The 18,956-nt window shown below is 36.7% G+C and overlaps 1 protein-coding gene across 1 annotated transcript in view; it reads right to left on the bottom strand.

The window, feature by feature from the left end:
- Positions 1–367: 367 nt before the first annotated feature.
- The window catches only part of WDR44 (WD repeat domain 44), an 81,846-nt gene continuing 63,257 nt past the window's right edge, over positions 368–18,956 (bottom strand). The window contains exons 14-20 of the mRNA XM_036839914.1: positions 13,422–13,544; positions 10,623–10,814; positions 10,312–10,413; positions 9,980–10,095; positions 8,985–9,112; positions 4,666–4,800; positions 368–1,448 (exon numbers count right to left, since the gene is read on the bottom strand). Coding sequence (XP_036695809.1) covers positions 1,354–1,448; positions 4,666–4,800; positions 8,985–9,112; positions 9,980–10,095; positions 10,312–10,413; positions 10,623–10,814; positions 13,422–13,544 — 891 coding nt within the window. The 3' untranslated portion in view covers positions 368–1,353. The remainder of the gene's footprint in view (positions 1,449–4,665; positions 4,801–8,984; positions 9,113–9,979; positions 10,096–10,311; positions 10,414–10,622; positions 10,815–13,421; positions 13,545–18,956) is intronic.

The raw sequence follows: 18,956 nt of genomic DNA, 5'->3' as shown, positions 1-18,956 counted from the left end.
GAGAAAGCCCACGTGCAGTAACAAAGACCCAACGCAGCCAAAAATAAATAAATAAAATAAATTAAAAAAAAAAAGACCATGCTGATTAATAAGGATGTGATCTCGGCTCCCCAGCTTCTCACCTATATACTGAAAACAAATGCAGTGAAGAACATATAAGCATACAGATGAACTGTTAGCAGTGCTCATTTTAGAACTAGAATTAAAAACTTTTTTTCTTAAAGGTATGTAGCTAATGCATTATAATTTAGGGGTCCAAAATTTGATCTCTGCTTGCTAAAACTCAAATTATAAAACAAGATTTTGGTTTTTTCACATTTCTCAATTTACCGAAGTCATCTGAAAATAAAGTCATATGTTTAACAAGTTTTGGCCACCAACTTTTAATAATACATATTTAATTTTCAGAAACATATGCTAACCATCAACAACATTATCAGGGTTCCATCACCCCAGATGTTATTTCATTGGTACATTATATCAATATTTACAAAGGCTTTCAAATTCAACAACACAAAACAAAACAGCTTAATTTTTAAAACTACAATGCTTTAAAAAAATGTAAACTGTCCATTTTTACATTATTGTAAAAAAGAAGACTCACTCCGTAATGTGGCTTAATTTTTTTAAGTGAGCAAAGCCTGGTGCTCATGGATAAAGAATGAAAAGAATTCTTTACATAGGAAACATTGTGCTCCAGTGTGGCAAAAAAAAAAAAAAATATATATATATATATATACACACACACACACATACAAAGAAAAGAATCTTAAGTCCACAATTTAGACCACACACAAAAAAAGTCCCCAAATTGAGAAATTTATAAAAACCATTTACACATGGTTGTTGACCTATTGAAAACCTATATAACATTTTAAAAATAGTAACTCAGTCAAAAGATACCACTTCTCTTAAAAATGAAATTTTGTGCAAAAGAAATTATTTAAGCTAGAAACAAGACACTCCCCCTCAGTAAGAGGCCAAAAGAGCCACTGAAATAATTTAACTCTGTTAGATTTAGTGCATGTAACCAAAAGGCACACACATGTGATTAATATATTAATATATTTTCATGCAGAAACCTGTGCATGTTCACAATTATATAACAAAAACACAAACATAACAAAATGTAAAGCCTAATGTTTGGCAATGTTATTCTAGCTACATTCCTTTCTAGTCTATCAGTCCCGGGTTTACTAGATCATTAACGTTGCCTCTCAAAAAATATATTATATTTGAACAGCTTCCAATAAAAATTAAAAAAAGGATGTTGGCCTGAAACACTATAACTTTTTTTCAGTTCTGATACATATAGAAACTTACTGATATGTTTATTTTAAATGTCATTTCAAATTAAGATACATTTTTCCTTTTGTTAATAAACACTTTGATTGCTCCAGTGAAGTCAGCAGAGAGAAGAACTTCTGTGTTATCTGTCTTCATAATACCTTAAAAGCATAAAAGAAAGTTTTTAGTTGATTTTAAAGGAATATGAAGCCTGCTGCCACAATTGTCACATGCCCATGATCCTCTACCTCTGGGCAGAAGAACCTCTCCCAGCCTTTTCAGTCTCTCTTTTCTGGCTTGCTCCTGTGATCCTTTCATCCTCCTGTACCTCTCCTCTCTGAGGCTCACTTCCACTTACCTTGTCTTAGCTGCTCTTTTCCTGGCAGCTAAGGAGAGATTATGGTCCCTTGGGGCCAGGATGCCTGGATTTACTCCCAGGCAGCCAAGGCCTCTAAGTTGTCTGATTCTTCATTTCGTGGCAAGAGGCTAGCGTGTTATTCAGCCCCAGGACTGGAATGTTGGCAGGATGGGATCAGCTGGGCAAGTCTTTTGCCAACAGGGTTCACTAATGAGGTTGACAGTAAGGTTTACTGTACAGCAGACATACTGGAACTGCCATGAAATGAAGTACACACGATCACTCTGTGAATGCTGAGAGCACCTTTTGCCTTTCCAGTCCATACTGAAGAACCATGTAGCTACTACGCTGAATGGCAAAAACGCTTACCATTTAACATTTGCTGGTAAAAACATTTAACGAACAAAATTCAGTGTTAACTATTATGCATAGGCAAAAATTGTACATTTAAGAAGGACTGATTAGTAAGGAAGAAAATAATCCAAACTGTAACTGGGGAGTTGTGTACGGGATGAGTTAGACAACATGGTTTCACTTAGATTTGTTAAAAACATATCCTAAGCTGCTGAACATTCCTAACCACACTTTTGGTATATCTCAAAGTAGTGCTATGCAGCAGAAGCAGCAGCAAACAACTGAGGGATATCAGAAAGGCTAGAGAAGAAAATAATTCATCATATATATATAGAGAAATGCTTTATAAGATACAATATAATGAAGATGATAATGTCTATTACATGCCAGGCATTTTGCTAGACACCTTACATGTGTTATCTTTAATTCTTCTCACAACCTTTTTTTTTCAGTTTTCAGCTGTATCTTTTTTTTTTTAAAATTGAAGTATAGTTGATTTAAAATATTGTGTTAATTTCAGGTGTACAGCAAAGTGATTCAGAGATACTCCTAATTTATCCCTCCCTCCTTCCTCTTCGGTAGCCACAAGTTTGTTTTCTATGTCTGTGAGTCTGTTTCTGTTTTGTAAATAAGTTCATGTGTACTATTTTTTAGATTCCACATATAAGTGATATCATATTTGTCTTTCTCTGACTTACTTCACTTAATATGATAATCACTAGGTCCATCCACATTGCTGCAAATGACATTATTTCATTCTTTTTTATGGCTGAGTAATATTCCAGTGTGTATATATGTGTGTGTGTGTGTGTGTGTGTGTGTGTACTGTAGTTTTGATTTGTGTTTCTTTGATAATTAGCGATGTGGAGCATCTTTTCATGTGCCTGCTGGCCATCTGTAGGTCTTCTTTGGAGAAATGTCTATTTAGGTCTTCTGCCCATATCACAACCTTATAAACGAGGTATTATCACCATTTTAAACATGAGGAAAACTGAAGCTTAAGTTGCCAAATACGTCAGAATAAAGAGGAGGGCAATCAGATATATTTTATGATCTCATACCCCGAGTTTAAGAGTTTATTCTTAGAGTATACCTACACGGGTACAGAACAGCAAACACAAATCTGAGTATGATACAAAGTTGTGCCTCTTTAAAAAGGACCCAGTGAAGTAATAACTGAACCATGTTAATATGGTGCAGTTTTGAGAAGTTTAAAAAAGGTACTTTTCATTTTTCCTCAAATGGTTTAAAAAGCTAGAATTTTCTGTTCAATGTGTAGGGGAAATGTGCAGAGTGTAAAAAGGTATTGGGGAAAAAGAAAAGAAAAAAACCCCAACCAAATGACTTAATTTAGAAGAGAGAAGTAGGATTTGACTGTGAGAAAAAAAGAAAAAGAAAATGAAAAGAAATATTTCCAAACAGGCATTTAGTAAAGGTGTAATAATTCTGCATTGGTTGATTTTTAAATCTGGTAATTGAAAGAAGTGCTAGGGACTTCCCTGGTGGCACAGTGGATAAGACTCCATGCTCCCAATGCAGGGGGTCTGGGTTCGACCCCTGGTCAGGGAACTAGATCCCACATGCCACAACTAAAGAGCCTGCCTGCCACAAGTAAGACCCAGCGCAACCAAATAAATAAATAAATAAATAAATATTTAAATGAAAAAAAGAAAGAAGTGCTAGACTGAAGTTCATATTTGCTATCAAAATTTTTCTTCACAGACAGAAGAAATAGTGTATTTAGTATAGTGTATAGTGCAAATAATACCGCAAGGGAAATGACTTGATATTAAATAAGATAAAAATGCTTGAGAACTTTTTAGTATTCAAATACTTTTAGAAGCACTCTTACTACATTGTATCTATTGTTGTGACTTTATAACTCTCTACAAGGCCTGGGTATAGTCTCTAAAGTGAGAAAACACATTTAATAAAATATTCTGCAATAGATTTTAACAATACAAACTTGTTTTCATTAACAACTGGTCCAAGTTTACATGGTTTTACTTTACTCTTCAGAATTAACAAGGACCATTTTTAAATAATCGGCACTAAATACTACTTGACGGTTTCTTTTCACTTCCTAATCTGAGCATTTTATATAATTGAAAGTACTATTCATTCTCAAAGTATTTGCTGCAAAGGGCAAGAATCACTGGCTTGTAAATAGCTATCTATGAGGAGCTGTAAATTTGTGGCAATTAGAAAAGAACACTGCTTTCACTTTGGTTTAATTCACTTATTCAGTAAATGTTTATTAAGCACCTACTACATTCAGGCAAGCACTGTGCTAGGCACTGGCCCTACAACAATAAATAAAACACATAAAATCTTTGCCCTCAGAGATTATAGTGCAATAGAGACAGATAATTTAACTTGTATATATTTATGTCTGGTTTGCATTTCTCAAAAGAGAATATAGTTTTCCATAAAAAAAATTACAAACTTTCAAAATTTTCAGTTTTAATTCCCAGGTGAATTTAAAAGAAGTAAAACTGGCAAGAACTATGTTACCAAAATGTTCAGAAATGAACATCTGACAACCATTATGTTGCATAACAGAAATATTCTTCATACTCATGAAGACCTCATAATACCCACAAGTCAATGAGGCTACTAAAGGCTGACTAGAGAAAATGAAGGACAAATAAAATATGAATACCTACCAGAGGGCATGTTATCCAAAACTTCAGCATCTTCACCTTTATTGTTCCCTTCTGATTTTTCAGACTGCACATCCAAAGACAACATCAAACTTGGGTTTGGAGCAAAGATGGCTGATGTAACAACTGCATTATGTGCTAGGAAAAAAAAATTACTTCAAGACAACTAATAAACTTGATTCTAAACATCAAGACAAAAAGTATAATACTGCAAAAAACATAATAGTGTATGTTATATGCAAGTACCTTTAAAAACTAACATATAAGTAACTAAGAACTATTTAAAACCCAAAAATATTTTCTTAAAAAAAATCAAATCCATCATAGTAGGGGACATTAACACCCCACTTTCACCAATGGACAAATCATCCAAAATGAAAATAAATAAGGAAACACAGCTTTAAATGATACATTAAACAAGATGGACTTGATTGATATTTATAGGACATTCCATCCAAAAACAACAGAATACACTTTCTTCTCAAGTGCTCATGGAACATTTTCCAGGATAGACCATATCTTGGGTCACAAATCAAACCTTGGTAAATTTAAGAAAATTGAAATCGTATCAAGTATCTTTTCCGACCACAACGCTATGAGACTAGATATCAATTACAGGAAAAAATCTGTAAAAAATACAAACACATGGAACCTAAACAATACACTACTAAATAACCAAGAGGTCACTGAAGAAACCAAAGAGGAAATCAAAAAATACCTAGAAACAAATGACAATGAAAACACGACGACCCAAAACCTATGGGATGCAGCAAAAGCAGTTCTAAGAGGGACGTTTATAGCAATACAATCCTACCAAAAGAAACAAGAAACTTCTCAAATAAACAACCTAACCTTACACCTAAAGCGATTAGAGAAAGAAGAACAAAAAAAACCCCAAAGTTAGCAGAAGGAAAGAAATCATAAAGATCAGAGCAGAAATAAATGAAAAGAAATGAAGGAAACAAAAGCAAAGATCAATAAAACTAAAAGCTGGTTCTTTGAGAAGACAAACAAAACTGATAAACCCTAAGCCAGACTCATCAAGAAAGAAAGGGAGAAGACTCAAATCAACAGAATTAGAAATGAAAAAGGAGAAGTAACCACTGACACTGCAGAAATACAAACGATCATGAGAGATTACTACAAGCAACTCTATGCGAATAAAATGGACAACCTGGAAGAAATGGACAAATTCTTAGAAAAGCACAACCTTCCGAGACTGAACCAGGAAGAAATAGAAAATATAAACAGACCAATCACAAGCACTGAAATTGAACCTGTGATTAAAAATCTTCCAACAAACAAAAGCCCAGGACCAGATGGCTTCACAGGCGAATTCTATCAAACATTTAAAGAAGAGCTAACACATAACCTTCTCAAACTCTTCCAAAATATAGCAGAGGGAGGAACACTCTCAAACTCATTCTACGAGGCCACCATCACCCTAATACCAAAACCAGACAAAGACGACACAAAGAAAGAAAACTACAGGCCAATATCACTGATGAATATAGATGCAAAAATCCTCAACAAAATACTAGCAAACAGAATCCAACAGCACATTAAAAGGATCATACAACATGATCAAGTGGGGTTTATCCCAGGAATGCAAGGATTCTTCAATATACACAAATCAATCAATATGATACACCACATTAACAAACTGAAGGAGAAAAACCATATGATCATCTCAATAGATGCAGAGAAAGCTTTCGACAAAATTCAACACCCATTTATGACAAAAGCCCTCCAGAAAGTAGGCATAGAGGGAACTTACCTCAACATAATAAAGGCCATATGTGACAAACCCACAGGCAACATCGCTCTCAATGGTGAAAAACTGAAACCATTTCCTCTAAGATCAGGAACAAGACAAGGATGTCCACTCTCACCACTATTATTCAACATAGTTTTGGAAGTTTTAGCCACAGCAATCAGAGAAGAAAAAGAAAGAAAAGGAATCCAAATCGGAAAAGAAGAAGTAAAGCTGTCACTGTCTGCAGATGACATGATACTATACATAGAGAATCCTAAAGACTCTACCAGAAAACTACTAGAGCTAATCAATGAATTTGGTAAAGTAGCAGGATACAAAATTAATGCACAGAAATCTCTTGCAATCCTATACACTAATGATGAGAAATCTGAAAGAGAAATTAAGGAAACACTCCCATTTACCATTGCAACAAAAAGAATAAAATATCTAGGAATAAACCTACCTAAGGAGACAAAAGACCTGTATGCAGAAAACTATAAGACACTGATGAAAGAAATTAAAGATGATACAAAACAGATGGAGAGATATACCATGTTCTTGGTTGGAAGAATCAACATTGTGAAAATGACTATACTACCCAAAGCAATCTACAGATTCAGTGCAATCCCTATCAAACTACCAGTGGCATTTTTCACAGAACTAGAACAAAAAATGTCACAATTTGTATGGAAACACAAAAGACCCCGAATAGCCAAAGCAATCTTGAGAAAGAAAAACGGAGCTGGAGGAATCAGGCTCCCGGACTTCAGACTATACTACAAAACTACAGTCATCAAGACAGTATGGTACTGGCACAAAAACAGAAATATAGATCAATGGAACAGGATAGAAAGCCTAGAGATAAACCCACACACATATGGTCACCTTACTTTTGATAAAGGAGGCAAAAATATACAATGGAGAAAAGACAGCCTCTTCAATAAGTGGTGCTGGGAAAACTGGATAGCTACATGTAAAAGAACGAAATTAGAACACTCCCTAATACCATACACAAAAATAAACTCAAAATAGATTAAAGACCTAAATGTAAGGCCAGACACTATCAAACTCTTAGAGGATAACACAGGCAGAACACTCTATGACATACATCACAGCAAGATCCTTTTTGACCCACCTCCTAGAGAAATGGAAATAAAAACAAAAATAAACAAACGGGACCTAATGAAGCTTAAAAGCTTTTGCACAGCAAAGGAAACCATAACCAAGACCAAAAGACAACCCTCAGAATGGGAGAAAATATTTGCAAATGAAGAAACTGACAAAGGACTAATCTCCAAAATTCACAAGCAGCTCATGTAGCTCAATATCAAAAAAACAAACAACCCAATCCAAAAATGGGCAGAAGACCTAAATAGGCATTTCTCCAAAGAAGATATACAGATTGCCAACAAACACATGAAAGGATGCTCAACATCACTAATCATTAGAGAAATGCAAATCCAAACTACAGTGAGGTATCACCTCACACCAGTCAGAATGGCCATCATCAAAAAATCTACAAACAATAAATGCTGGAGAGGGTGTGAAGAAAAGGGAACCCTCTTTCACTGTTGATGGGAATGTAAATTGATACAGCCACTATGGAGAACAGTATGGAGGTTCCTTAAAAAACTAAAAATAGAACTACCATATGACCCAGCAATCCCACTACTGGGCATATACCCTGAGAAAACCATAATGCAAAAAGTGTCATGTACCACAATGTTCATTGCAGCTCTATTTACAATAGCCAGGACATGGAAGCAACCTAAGTGTCCATCGACAGATGAATGGATAAAGAAGATGTGGCACATATATACAATGGAATATTACTCAGCCATAGAAAGGAATGAAATTGAGTTATTTGTAGTGAGGTGGATGGACCCAGAGTCTGTCATACAGAGTGAAATAAGTCAGAAAGAGAAAAACAAATACCATATGCTAACACATATATATGGAATCTAAAAATTAAAAAAAATGGTTCTGAAGAACCTAGGGGAAGGACAGGAATCAAGATGCAGACATAGAGAATGGACTTGAGGACACGGGGAGGGGGAAGGGTAAGCTGGGACGAAGTGAGAGAGTGGCATGGACATATATACTCTACCAAATATAAAACAGATAGCTAGTGGGAAGCAGCCGCATAGCACAGGGAGATCAGCTTGGTGCTCTGTGACCACCTAGAGGGGTGGGATAGGGAGGGTGGGAGGGAGACGCAAGAGGGAAGAGATATGGGGATATATGTATATGTATAACTGATTCGCTTTGTTATAAAGCAGAAACTAACACACCATTGTAAAGCAATTATACTCCAATAAAGATGTTAAAAAAAAACAAAAAAAAACAAAACCACATACAAGTTCTGAGATTGCATGACTTCTCAAATTTTAGACAAGTATAAGTTCTTCCTTGGTATAGAAAAATCAAACAAAGCCAATACAACGCGAAAGCAGTTAAAACTGCTAAACTGTCTCTCTGAAATAATGCCTATACAAATTTACTTATAATACATCTCCATTTTAACTTTATTCACTTATAAGACACATAAAAGTAGGCATTTACTTACCTTTAATACCTTCCCAAAAGTCATTACGATCTCTCCTCACTGAAGTAAACTTGCTTAAGTCATGGTAAGTACTCCAGATATAAACATACTTATCTTCTGAGCCACTAACGAGGTAACTAAAATCATGGCTACATTTAGGGAAGAAGGAAAAAAAAAAATCAAAGTTGTGGTTTTTTTTAGGTTTCCGTCTACCAGAGCTTCCCAGTTTGAGACACCTAAGAAAATAGCCAAGAGAACTTGTTGAAATACAGACTCCTAGTCTCACTCCAGAGGTTCTGAACGTGTAGGTTTGACATGGGTGGCCAGTGGCATTAGTATTTTCACTGAAGCTCTAGGTAACTCCTGCTGGGTTAACCCACACTGGGATGAGTGCCTACTTAAGAGATAAAAGAGAGAAGCAGAATACTTTACCAATTAAATTACTGGGTAATTCAAGAAGAAAGGAGAACTGGTAAGAAAAGAGCTGAAATAAGGAGGGCTATAAAGGAAGAAAAGGTAGGTATTTCAGGAGAGCCTGCAGATCCCAAATTAACAGTTCAAATAATAATGATATGCAAAGGTGTAAGTACAGGACACTGTACTTTAGGGTCTCGAAATGCTTTATTAGCTTCTGTACCTAAAAGGATCAAGACCATGGGTGGGGTGGGGTGGGGTGGGCGGTGGTGGGGTAAATCTCCTCTTAGAAAGCATACATGAAAGTACAAAAGCACAAATTCTGGAGCTGGGTCTTCTAATCCTGGTTCTGCAACTACCAGTGTGACTTTAGGCAAATTACTTAATTTTCTGGGTGTTGGTTTCTTCATCTGCAGAGTAGGGGCAATTCAAACTCTACCAAACACCTGGATAACGTAAGTATGACAGATAATATGAGACACCAGTTGTAAAACTGCAAAGTAACTAACAACACCATATAAACATAAGCCGTAGATCAATGGAAAAATGGGAGTAGGGGAGAAATGTTGTGACCTCTTTTGGGACTTCCTCTGCCAATTTACCTGAAACTTGCTTTGATCTGGCTGCTGCTGTTCACATAACCCTTATACTTCATGGACAGTGACAGATCTCGAAGATCATATAGTCTGATTCTGGAGTCATTTGAAGTTACCAGTATCTAAAAACAAATCAAAGGAAAAGTTAAAAATACCATCTTTTAATCTGTGCTAAGGTACAACCAAAAAAGGGTGTTAGACACATACAGAATATATCTCAAAACTAGAAAAAGCAATATGCCATAGGAAAGGAAATATATTCTTAGCTAAGATATGAAGAACTTACTTTCAGGAGTCTATATATAGTGTGGAGACAGATGGTTTTGAATACCTAGTACCTTATTTTCTCCAGGTAAAGGCTCAATGCCAGTAATTTTTCTTCCAACCTTGTTGCGCCCTCTGGTAGATCGGACATGTATCTGTGTGTGGTATTTCAAATGCTAAAAAAAAAAAAAAATCACAATTTAAAAAGATCAGAATTAGAAAGAAACTCAAAGATCATCTGAGGCAACTCACAGACAAACATGGTATTATTTGTCCCAATTTACAGATAAGGCAGTTAAAGCCCAGAGAGGATACACCAACTTATTCCAAACCACAAAAGTATCTAAGTATTCAAGTATGTAATTTATACAAGACAGTCATTTACCTCTGTATCATAGAAAATACACCTGCCATCATATGTCCCAATCACTGCATATTTGCCATTCTGACAGAAATTTGCAGCTGTGATCAATTTTGTTTGACCATCTACTTCATTCCACAAAGCCACTTTTTTGTCAGGTATGTTCCAAAGGCGGAGCTTTCCATCCAATGACCCACTTAGAAAATACCTGTCATCCTAAAAATGTGACGAAAGAGGAAGCTTTCATTTTATCACATGAAGAAAAACTCATTAGCAAATCAATACATTAAGTCTATTAGAAATAATGTTAACATATATAGATTTCATTTTAAAAGTATTAAAGTAAGCATTATTTCAGTCACTAAAAATAACAACAATTAGAAACCTCAGTATTCATTTTGGAGAAATGACATTCTAATCACTTTATCATATCCTTAAACTGCTTTTCCCAAGGTATAGATGTTAATAGATAATGTGTTTGAGTATATATTGTGTAGGAGAAGGGTTCTGTGGTCAAATAAGTTTGAGAAATTCTTAGTTACAGAAAGTTAAACAGGATTCTCAGTTAACACGCACTCTGAATCTTTAACGGGCGACTTTTTTTGGGGTCAGGTAGGGACATCTAGCAGGGCTAGCAATTCAAGGAACATACTTTGGGAAACACTATCCTATAATGGTACATTTGCCCATACCCTCCTTAGGATACATGTAACAGATGGATAAAAGAGTAACTAATGCCAGTTAGCCCACAGAACCAGTCAATTTTTGGAACTCTGACACCCTGTTAGCAGAGAATTGCTTCACTATTTAAATTCTCAATCTCAAACCAGGGGTTCTCAGCTGGGGGCAACCTGGCCCCACAGGAGACATCTAGCAATGTCTGGAGACAGTTTTGATTGTCACAATTTAGAGGGTGGGGCGCTACTGACATCTAGTGGGTAGAGGCCAGGAATGCTGCTAAACAGCCTACAATGCACAGGACAGCCTTTCCTCTCTCTACGAAAAAGAATTATCCAACCCCAAATGCCATTAGTGCCAAGGTTTAGAAACCCTGTTCTAAACTAAACCAGGCCTACCATGAAGCTGCTCTAATTTTTGGTAACATAAGAATTAAAAAGAAAATAAAATAATTGGGATGCCAAAACAAGAAACAGATTTTCTTCTCCACTCAAGATTATTATTCTTACCCACTTCTCAAGCCCGTCAAGGATAACCTTCATAGAATAGGCATTTTTATGGCTATGGTACAGTAGGCTCAACTCAATGTCTACCAGCAGAAGGGCTGAACAAATAAAAATACTTCATCTTGGTCTTACAATTCAGAATTTTATTTACATACATATATACACGTGTATATATGTGTGTGTATCTTCATTTTGCTATTTCTTTTATAACTCTGCTTCCTTTCTTCTAGGTAACATTATTTGATAGAGTCATATTTCCTAGGAAAATGTCAACACCACCCCATTCTTCCCTAGCCCCTCTCATAAATTCTCCAGGTCAGTAGAATTTTTAGAAATAAGGCTTTTCAGTTTCCAAAATAAAACGAAATAAAAGTATAGGAAAATTATTGACTAAACAGAAACCTTAATAATAAAGTACTACATAGATAACTATTACCACCTAATACCCCTCTCTTTCTATCTTGATACATTATAGTTAAAATAGAGGTGGGGGGATTTTGCTCACAGGTGCTGACAGGGGTAAAATCTATCCTTTTGTTGCACCCTTAGGTGACAGGATGGGGGTATTATTTAGAAAGAAGCCTCGAAAGCTTGATGGTCAAAACTGATACAGTATTAACATAGATTAAGCATTTTTAATTTTCAAAAGTTCTTAATAAAATCTTCTCTAAGGGTTCAGAATTATTACTGCCTATGTTATAAGCCTGCCCAGGGAGGGAAATTATATTGAGAGAAAAAAGTCATTCTTCTCTCTTAATTTGGGGAAGGAGAGAAAGAAATGTCAATATAATTGAAAGGTTGCATTAAAAAGACAATGGGTACTAAACACATAGAGATGAGGACATGATTGGAAATGTAATCATACACAAATGTAGTGGAGGGAAAGTCAACGAGGGTCAGCTCAAGCCCTCCACTTATTTCAACCTAGCTAGTGAAGCAGCTCCAACACATGACATCCCTTGTGCTTACAGCTGCAAAGAAGTAAAACTACTCTAGCCTCATGCATTTGGTGGCTCTATCCTATAAGGGCATAAGATAGGTCTGGAGTCCATGACAGTAGATTTTTCTCCTTTAGTTGAAATCATACGAAATTCTTTCTAGAGGAAAGATATTAAAGGATTTTCTACACTGAAAATGAGTATGAAGGGATCTCAAGATTAACAATGTTTTCAGACCCGAAATAGGAATTCAGTCTAATTTGTAATGAATTTTGGTCTTTGCCTCTTTCAACCTTTTCCTCTTTGTCTCTTCCCTTCCTGACCCTCCTACAACTATTCCTGCCTATATGCTTCCCTTTCTCATTTATTTACCTGCCGTCTTTTCTTCTTCCACTGTCTCCAACCTCTCTCCTCTTTAATAGGATAGTTTATTTCTTTATTTATACCCTGCAGGTCTTATTAAAGATTTGGGATGACTTTTCACTGTCATATTTAGACTATAATATTTCCAGCTCTTCTAATGAAGATTAGCACAATATTTATTTCCTTTCTTATTTTTAAAGCAGAATGAAACACTAAATTAAGTTGCTCTTAACTATGTGGATACTAATAATTTTTTTCCTGTAGTCCAGTTACCCTCCAGAGAAACCTGGTTCCCTCACCTTCCTCGTAGCATAACAAAAAAACATGTAAATACTTACTCTTGGATGGAAAGCTATGGCAGTGACAAAATCTATATGCTGAAAACAGCAAAGGCATTCTCTTCTGGAAATGTGCCATAACCTGACTGTTTTATCCATTGAAGAAGAAAGCAGAAAGTAGTTCTACGGAGAAATTGACATTGATTATTTTATCACCATATGAAAAAAAATACTTACACCATAAAAGTGAACTTTTAGTTTTAGGTATCTCAATAGTTTTGTCATTACTATTGTTATACGCAGCATCAGAAAGCACAAAGATATCCAATTCACTTGGACAATTCCATTTTTTTCCAAATAGTTAAATGCCATATTTCTTTGATTCTAAGACTTTTTCACATTACCTATTCTGAAATGAGGATGAATCTTATGACTTCTGTTGAAAGAAATCTGCCAGATGCCAACAGAGGACTAAGGTGTGCCTTGGCTGTTGGAGCCTGCATATACTATAAGTTAGCTATGAATGTAAGGCATCTATTCATTTGATCGTCACTTCAGTTATTTTCATATTGATAACACTGGTGAATTTTAACTCACATGAATTCCCTGTCACTTAAAATGCCTTCAAAAAGATTATCCTATAACACAGCATGGAAATGAAAAGTTATTGTGCACCAGTCACACCTTAGGCAAGAAAATTAGAGAATAGAAACTGTCAAATGTCTCAGAATAGATCATAGAATTTTCAAAGCTAGAAGAGGGTAGTGTAACTGATTTAGGCATTATGATGGCCCATCACCCAGAAACCAAACATCTATCTGTCAAAAATTTCCAGCTGGATACATAAGGGGATAGGATTCCCAGGTGCTCGGCCCTGCCGGGTGCCGGGGCACGAAACCAGATTTTGTAGGTCACTCCCTCTTGCAAGAACACCGGAATCACAACTAACTGCTGAACAATCATCGACAGGAAGACGCTGGAACTCACCAAAAAAGATACCCAACATCCAAAGACAAAGGAGAAGCCACAGTGAGACGGTAGGAGGGGTGCAATCACAATAAAATCAAATCCCATAACTGCTGGGTGGGTGACTCACAAACTGGAGAACTCTTATACCACAGAAGTCTACCCACTGGAGTGAAGGTTCTGAGCCCCACGTCAGGCTTCCAAACCTGGGGGTCCAGCAATGGGAGGAGGATTTCCTAGAGAATCAGACTTTGAAAGCTAGCGGGATTTGATTGCAGGACTTTGACAGGACTGGGACAAACAGAGACTCCACTCTTGGAGGGCACACACAAAATACTGTGCACATCAGGACCCAGGGGAAGGAGTAGTGACCCCATAGGGGACTGAACCAGACCTACCTGCTAGTGTTGGAGGGTCACCTGAAAAGGCAGGGGGTGGCTGTGTCTCACCGTGAGGACAAGGACACTGGCAGCAGAAGTTCTGGGAAGTCCTCCTTGGCGTGAGCCCTCCCAGAGTCTGCCATTAGCGCCACCAAAGACCCCGGGTAGGCTCCAGTGTTGGGTCGCCTCAGGCCAAACAACCAACAGGGAGGGAACCCAGCCCCACCCATCAGCAGACAAGTGGATAAAAGTTTTACTGAGCTCTGCCCACCAGAGCAACAGCCAGCTCTACCCACCACCAGTCCCTCCCATCAGGAAACTTGCACAAGCCTCTCAGATAACCTCATCCACCAGAGGGCAGACAGCAGAAGCAAGAAGAACTACAATCCTGCAGCCTGTGGAACAAAAACCACATTCACAGAAAGTAGACAAGATGAAAAGGCAGAGGGCTATGTACCAGATGAAGGAACAAGATAAAACCCCAGAAAAACAACTAAATGAACTGGAGACAGGCAACCTTCCAGAAAAAGAATTCAGAATAATGATAGTGAAGATGATCCAGGACCTCAGAAAAAGAATGGAGGCAAAGATCGAGAAGATACAAGAAATGTTTAACAAAGACCTAGAAAAATTAAAGAACAAACAAACAGAGATGAACAATAGAATAACTGAAATAAAAAATACACTAGAAGGAATCAATAGCAGAATAACTGAGGCAGAAGAACGGATAAGTGACCTGGAAGACAGAATGGTGGAATTCACTGCTGCGGAAAAGAACAAAGAAAAAAGAATGAAAAGAAATGAAGACAGCCTAAGAGACCTCTGGGACAACATTAAACACAACAACATTTGCATTATAGGGGTCCCAGAAGGAGAAGAGAGAGAGAAAGGACCAGAGAAAATATTTGAAGAGATTATAGTCAAAAACTTCCCTAACATGGGAAAGGAAATAGCCACGCAAGTCAAGGAAGCGCAGAGAGTCCCATACAGGATAAACCCAAGGAGAAACACGCCAAGACACATAGTAATCAACTTGGCAAAAATTAAAGACAAAGAAAAACTATTGAAAGCAGCAAGGGAAAAACGACAAATAACATACAAGGGAACTTCCATAAGGTTAACAGCTGATTTCTCAGCAGAAACTCTACAACCCAGAAGGGAGTGGCATAATATACTTAAAGTGATGAAAGGGAAGAACCTACAACCAAGATTACTCTACCCGGCAAGGATCTCATTCAGACTCGATGGAGAAATTAAAAGCTTTACAGATAAGCAAAAGCTAAGAGAATTCAGCACCACCAAATCAGCTCTACAACAAATGCTAAAGGAACTTCTCTAAGTGGGAAACACAAGAGAAGAAAAGGCCCTACAAAAACAAACCCAAAACAATTAAGAAAATGGTCATAGGAACATACATATCGATAATCACCTTAAACGTGAATGGATTAAATGCTCCAACCAAAAGACACAGGCTTGCTGAATGGATACAAACACAAGACCCATATATATGCTGTCTACAAGAGACCCACTTCAGACCTAGGGACACATACAGACTGAAAGTGAGGGGATGGAAAAAGATATTCCATGCAAATGGAAATCAAAAGAAAGCTGGAGTAGCAATACTCACATCAGATAAAATAGACTTTAAAATAAAGAATGTTACAAAAGACAAGGAAGTACACTACATAATGATCAGGGGATCAATCCAAGAAGAGGGTATAACAATTATAAATATACATGCACCCAACATAGGAGCACCTCAACACATAAGGCAACTGCTAACAGCTATAAAAGAGGAAATCGACAGTAACACAATAATAGTGGGGGACTTTAACACCTCACTTAAACCAATGGACAGATCATTCAAACATTCCATCCAAAAACAGCAGATTACACTTTCTTCTCAAGTGTGCACAGAACATTCTCCAGGATTGATCACATCGTGGGTCACAAATCAAGCCTCACTAAATTAAAGAAAACTGAAATCATATCAAGCATCTTTTCTGACCACAATGATATGAGACTAGAAATCAATTACAGGGAAAAAAGCGTAAAAAAGACAAACACATGGAGGCTAAACAACACGTTACTAAATAACCAAGAGATCACTGAAGAAATCAAAGAGGAAATCAAAAAATACCTAGAGACAAATGACAATGAAAACACAACGATCCAAAACCTATGGGATGCAGCAAAAGCAGTTCTAAGAGGGACGTTTATAGCAATACAATCCTACCTCAAGAAACAACAAACATCTCAAATAAACAATCTAACCTTACACCTAAACGAACTAGAGAAAGAAGAACAGACAAAACCCAAAGTTAGTAGAAGGAAAGAAATCATAAAGATCAGAGCAGAAATAGACGAAATAGAAACGAAGAAAACAATAGCAAAGATCAATAAAACTAAAAGCTGGTTCTTTGAGAAGATAAACAAAATTGATAAACCATTAGCCAGACTCATCAAGAAAAAGAGGGAGAGGACTCAAATCATTAAAATTAGAAATGAAAAAGGAGAAGTTACAACAGACACCGCAGAAATACAAAGCATCCTAAGAGACTACTACAAGCAACTCTATGCCAATAAAATGGACAACCTGGAAGAAATGGACAAATTCTTAGAAAGGTATAACCTTCCAAGACTGAACCAGGAAGAAATAGAAAATATGAACAGACCAATCACAAGTAATGAAATTGAAACCGTGATTAAAACTCTTCCAACAAACAAAAGTCCAGGACCAGATGGCTTCACAGGTGAATTCTATCAAACATTTAGAGAAGAGCTAACACCCATCCTTCTCAAACTCTTCCAAAAAGTTGCAGAGGAAGGAACACTCCCAAACTCATTCTATGAGGCCACCATCACCCTGATACCAAAACCAGACAAAGATACTACAAAAAAAGAAAATTACAGACCAATATCACTGATGAATATAGATGCAAAAATCCTCAACAAAATACTAGCAAACCGAATCCCACAACACATTAAAAGGATCATACACCATGACCAAGTGGGATTTATCACAGGGATGCAAGGATTCTTCAATATACGCAAACCAATCAATGTGATACACCATATTAACAAACTGAAGAAGAAAAACCATATGATCATCTCAATAGATGCAGAAAAAGCTTTTGACAAAATTCAACACCCATTTATGATAAAAACTCTCCAGAAAGTGGGCATAGAGGGAACCTACCTCAACATAATAATGGCCATATACGATAAACCCACAGGAAACATCATTCTCAATGGTGAAAAACTGAAAGCATTTCCTCTAAGATCGGGAACAAGAGAAGGATGTCCACTCTCACCACTATTATTGAACATAGTTTTGGAAGTCCTAGCCACGGCAGTCAGAGAAGAAAAAGAAATAAAAGGAATACAAATTGGAAAAGAAGAAGTAAAACTGTCACTGTTTGCAGATGACATGATACTATACATAGAGAATCCTAAAGATGCCACCAGAAAACTACTAGAGCTAAACAATGAATTTGGTAAAGTAGCAGGATACAAAATTAACACACAGAAATCTCTTGCATTCCTACACACTAATGATGAAAAATCTGAAAGAGAAATTAAGGAAACACTCCCATTTACCACTGCAACAAAAAGAATAAAATACCTAGGAATAAACCTACCTAGGGAGACAAAAGACCTGTATGAAGAAAACTGTAAGACACTGATGAAAGAAATTAAAGATGTTACCAACAGATGGAGAGATATACCATGTTCTTGCATTGGAAGAATCAATATTGTGAAAATGACTATACTACCCAAAGCAATCTACAGATTCAGTGCAATCCCTATCAAACTACCGATGGCATTTTTCACAGAACTAGAACAAAAAATTTCACCATTTGTGTGGAAACACAAAAGACCCCAAATAGCCAAAGCAATCTTGAGAAAGAAAACGGAGCTGGAGGAATCAGGCTCCCTGACTTCAGACTATACTACAAAGCTACAGTTATCAAGACAGTATGGTACTGGCACAAAAAAAGAAACATAGATCAATGGAACAGGATAGAAAGCCCAGAGAGAAACCCACGCACATATGGTCACCTTACTTTTGATAAAGGAGGCAAAAATATACAATGGAGAAAAGACAGCCTCTTCAATAAGTGGTGCTGGGAAAACTGGACAGCTACATGTAAAGAATGAAATTAGAACACTCCCTAACACCATACACAAAAATAAACTCAAAATGGATTAAAGACCTAAATGTAAGGCCAGACACTATAAAACTCTT

The sequence above is a fragment of the Balaenoptera musculus genome, chromosome X, assembly GCF_009873245.2.
Source record: "Balaenoptera musculus isolate JJ_BM4_2016_0621 chromosome X, mBalMus1.pri.v3, whole genome shotgun sequence".
NCBI classification, from domain to species: Eukaryota; Metazoa; Chordata; class Mammalia; order Artiodactyla; family Balaenopteridae; genus Balaenoptera; species Balaenoptera musculus.
This window is presented reverse-complemented; position numbering and strand designations above follow the sequence as displayed.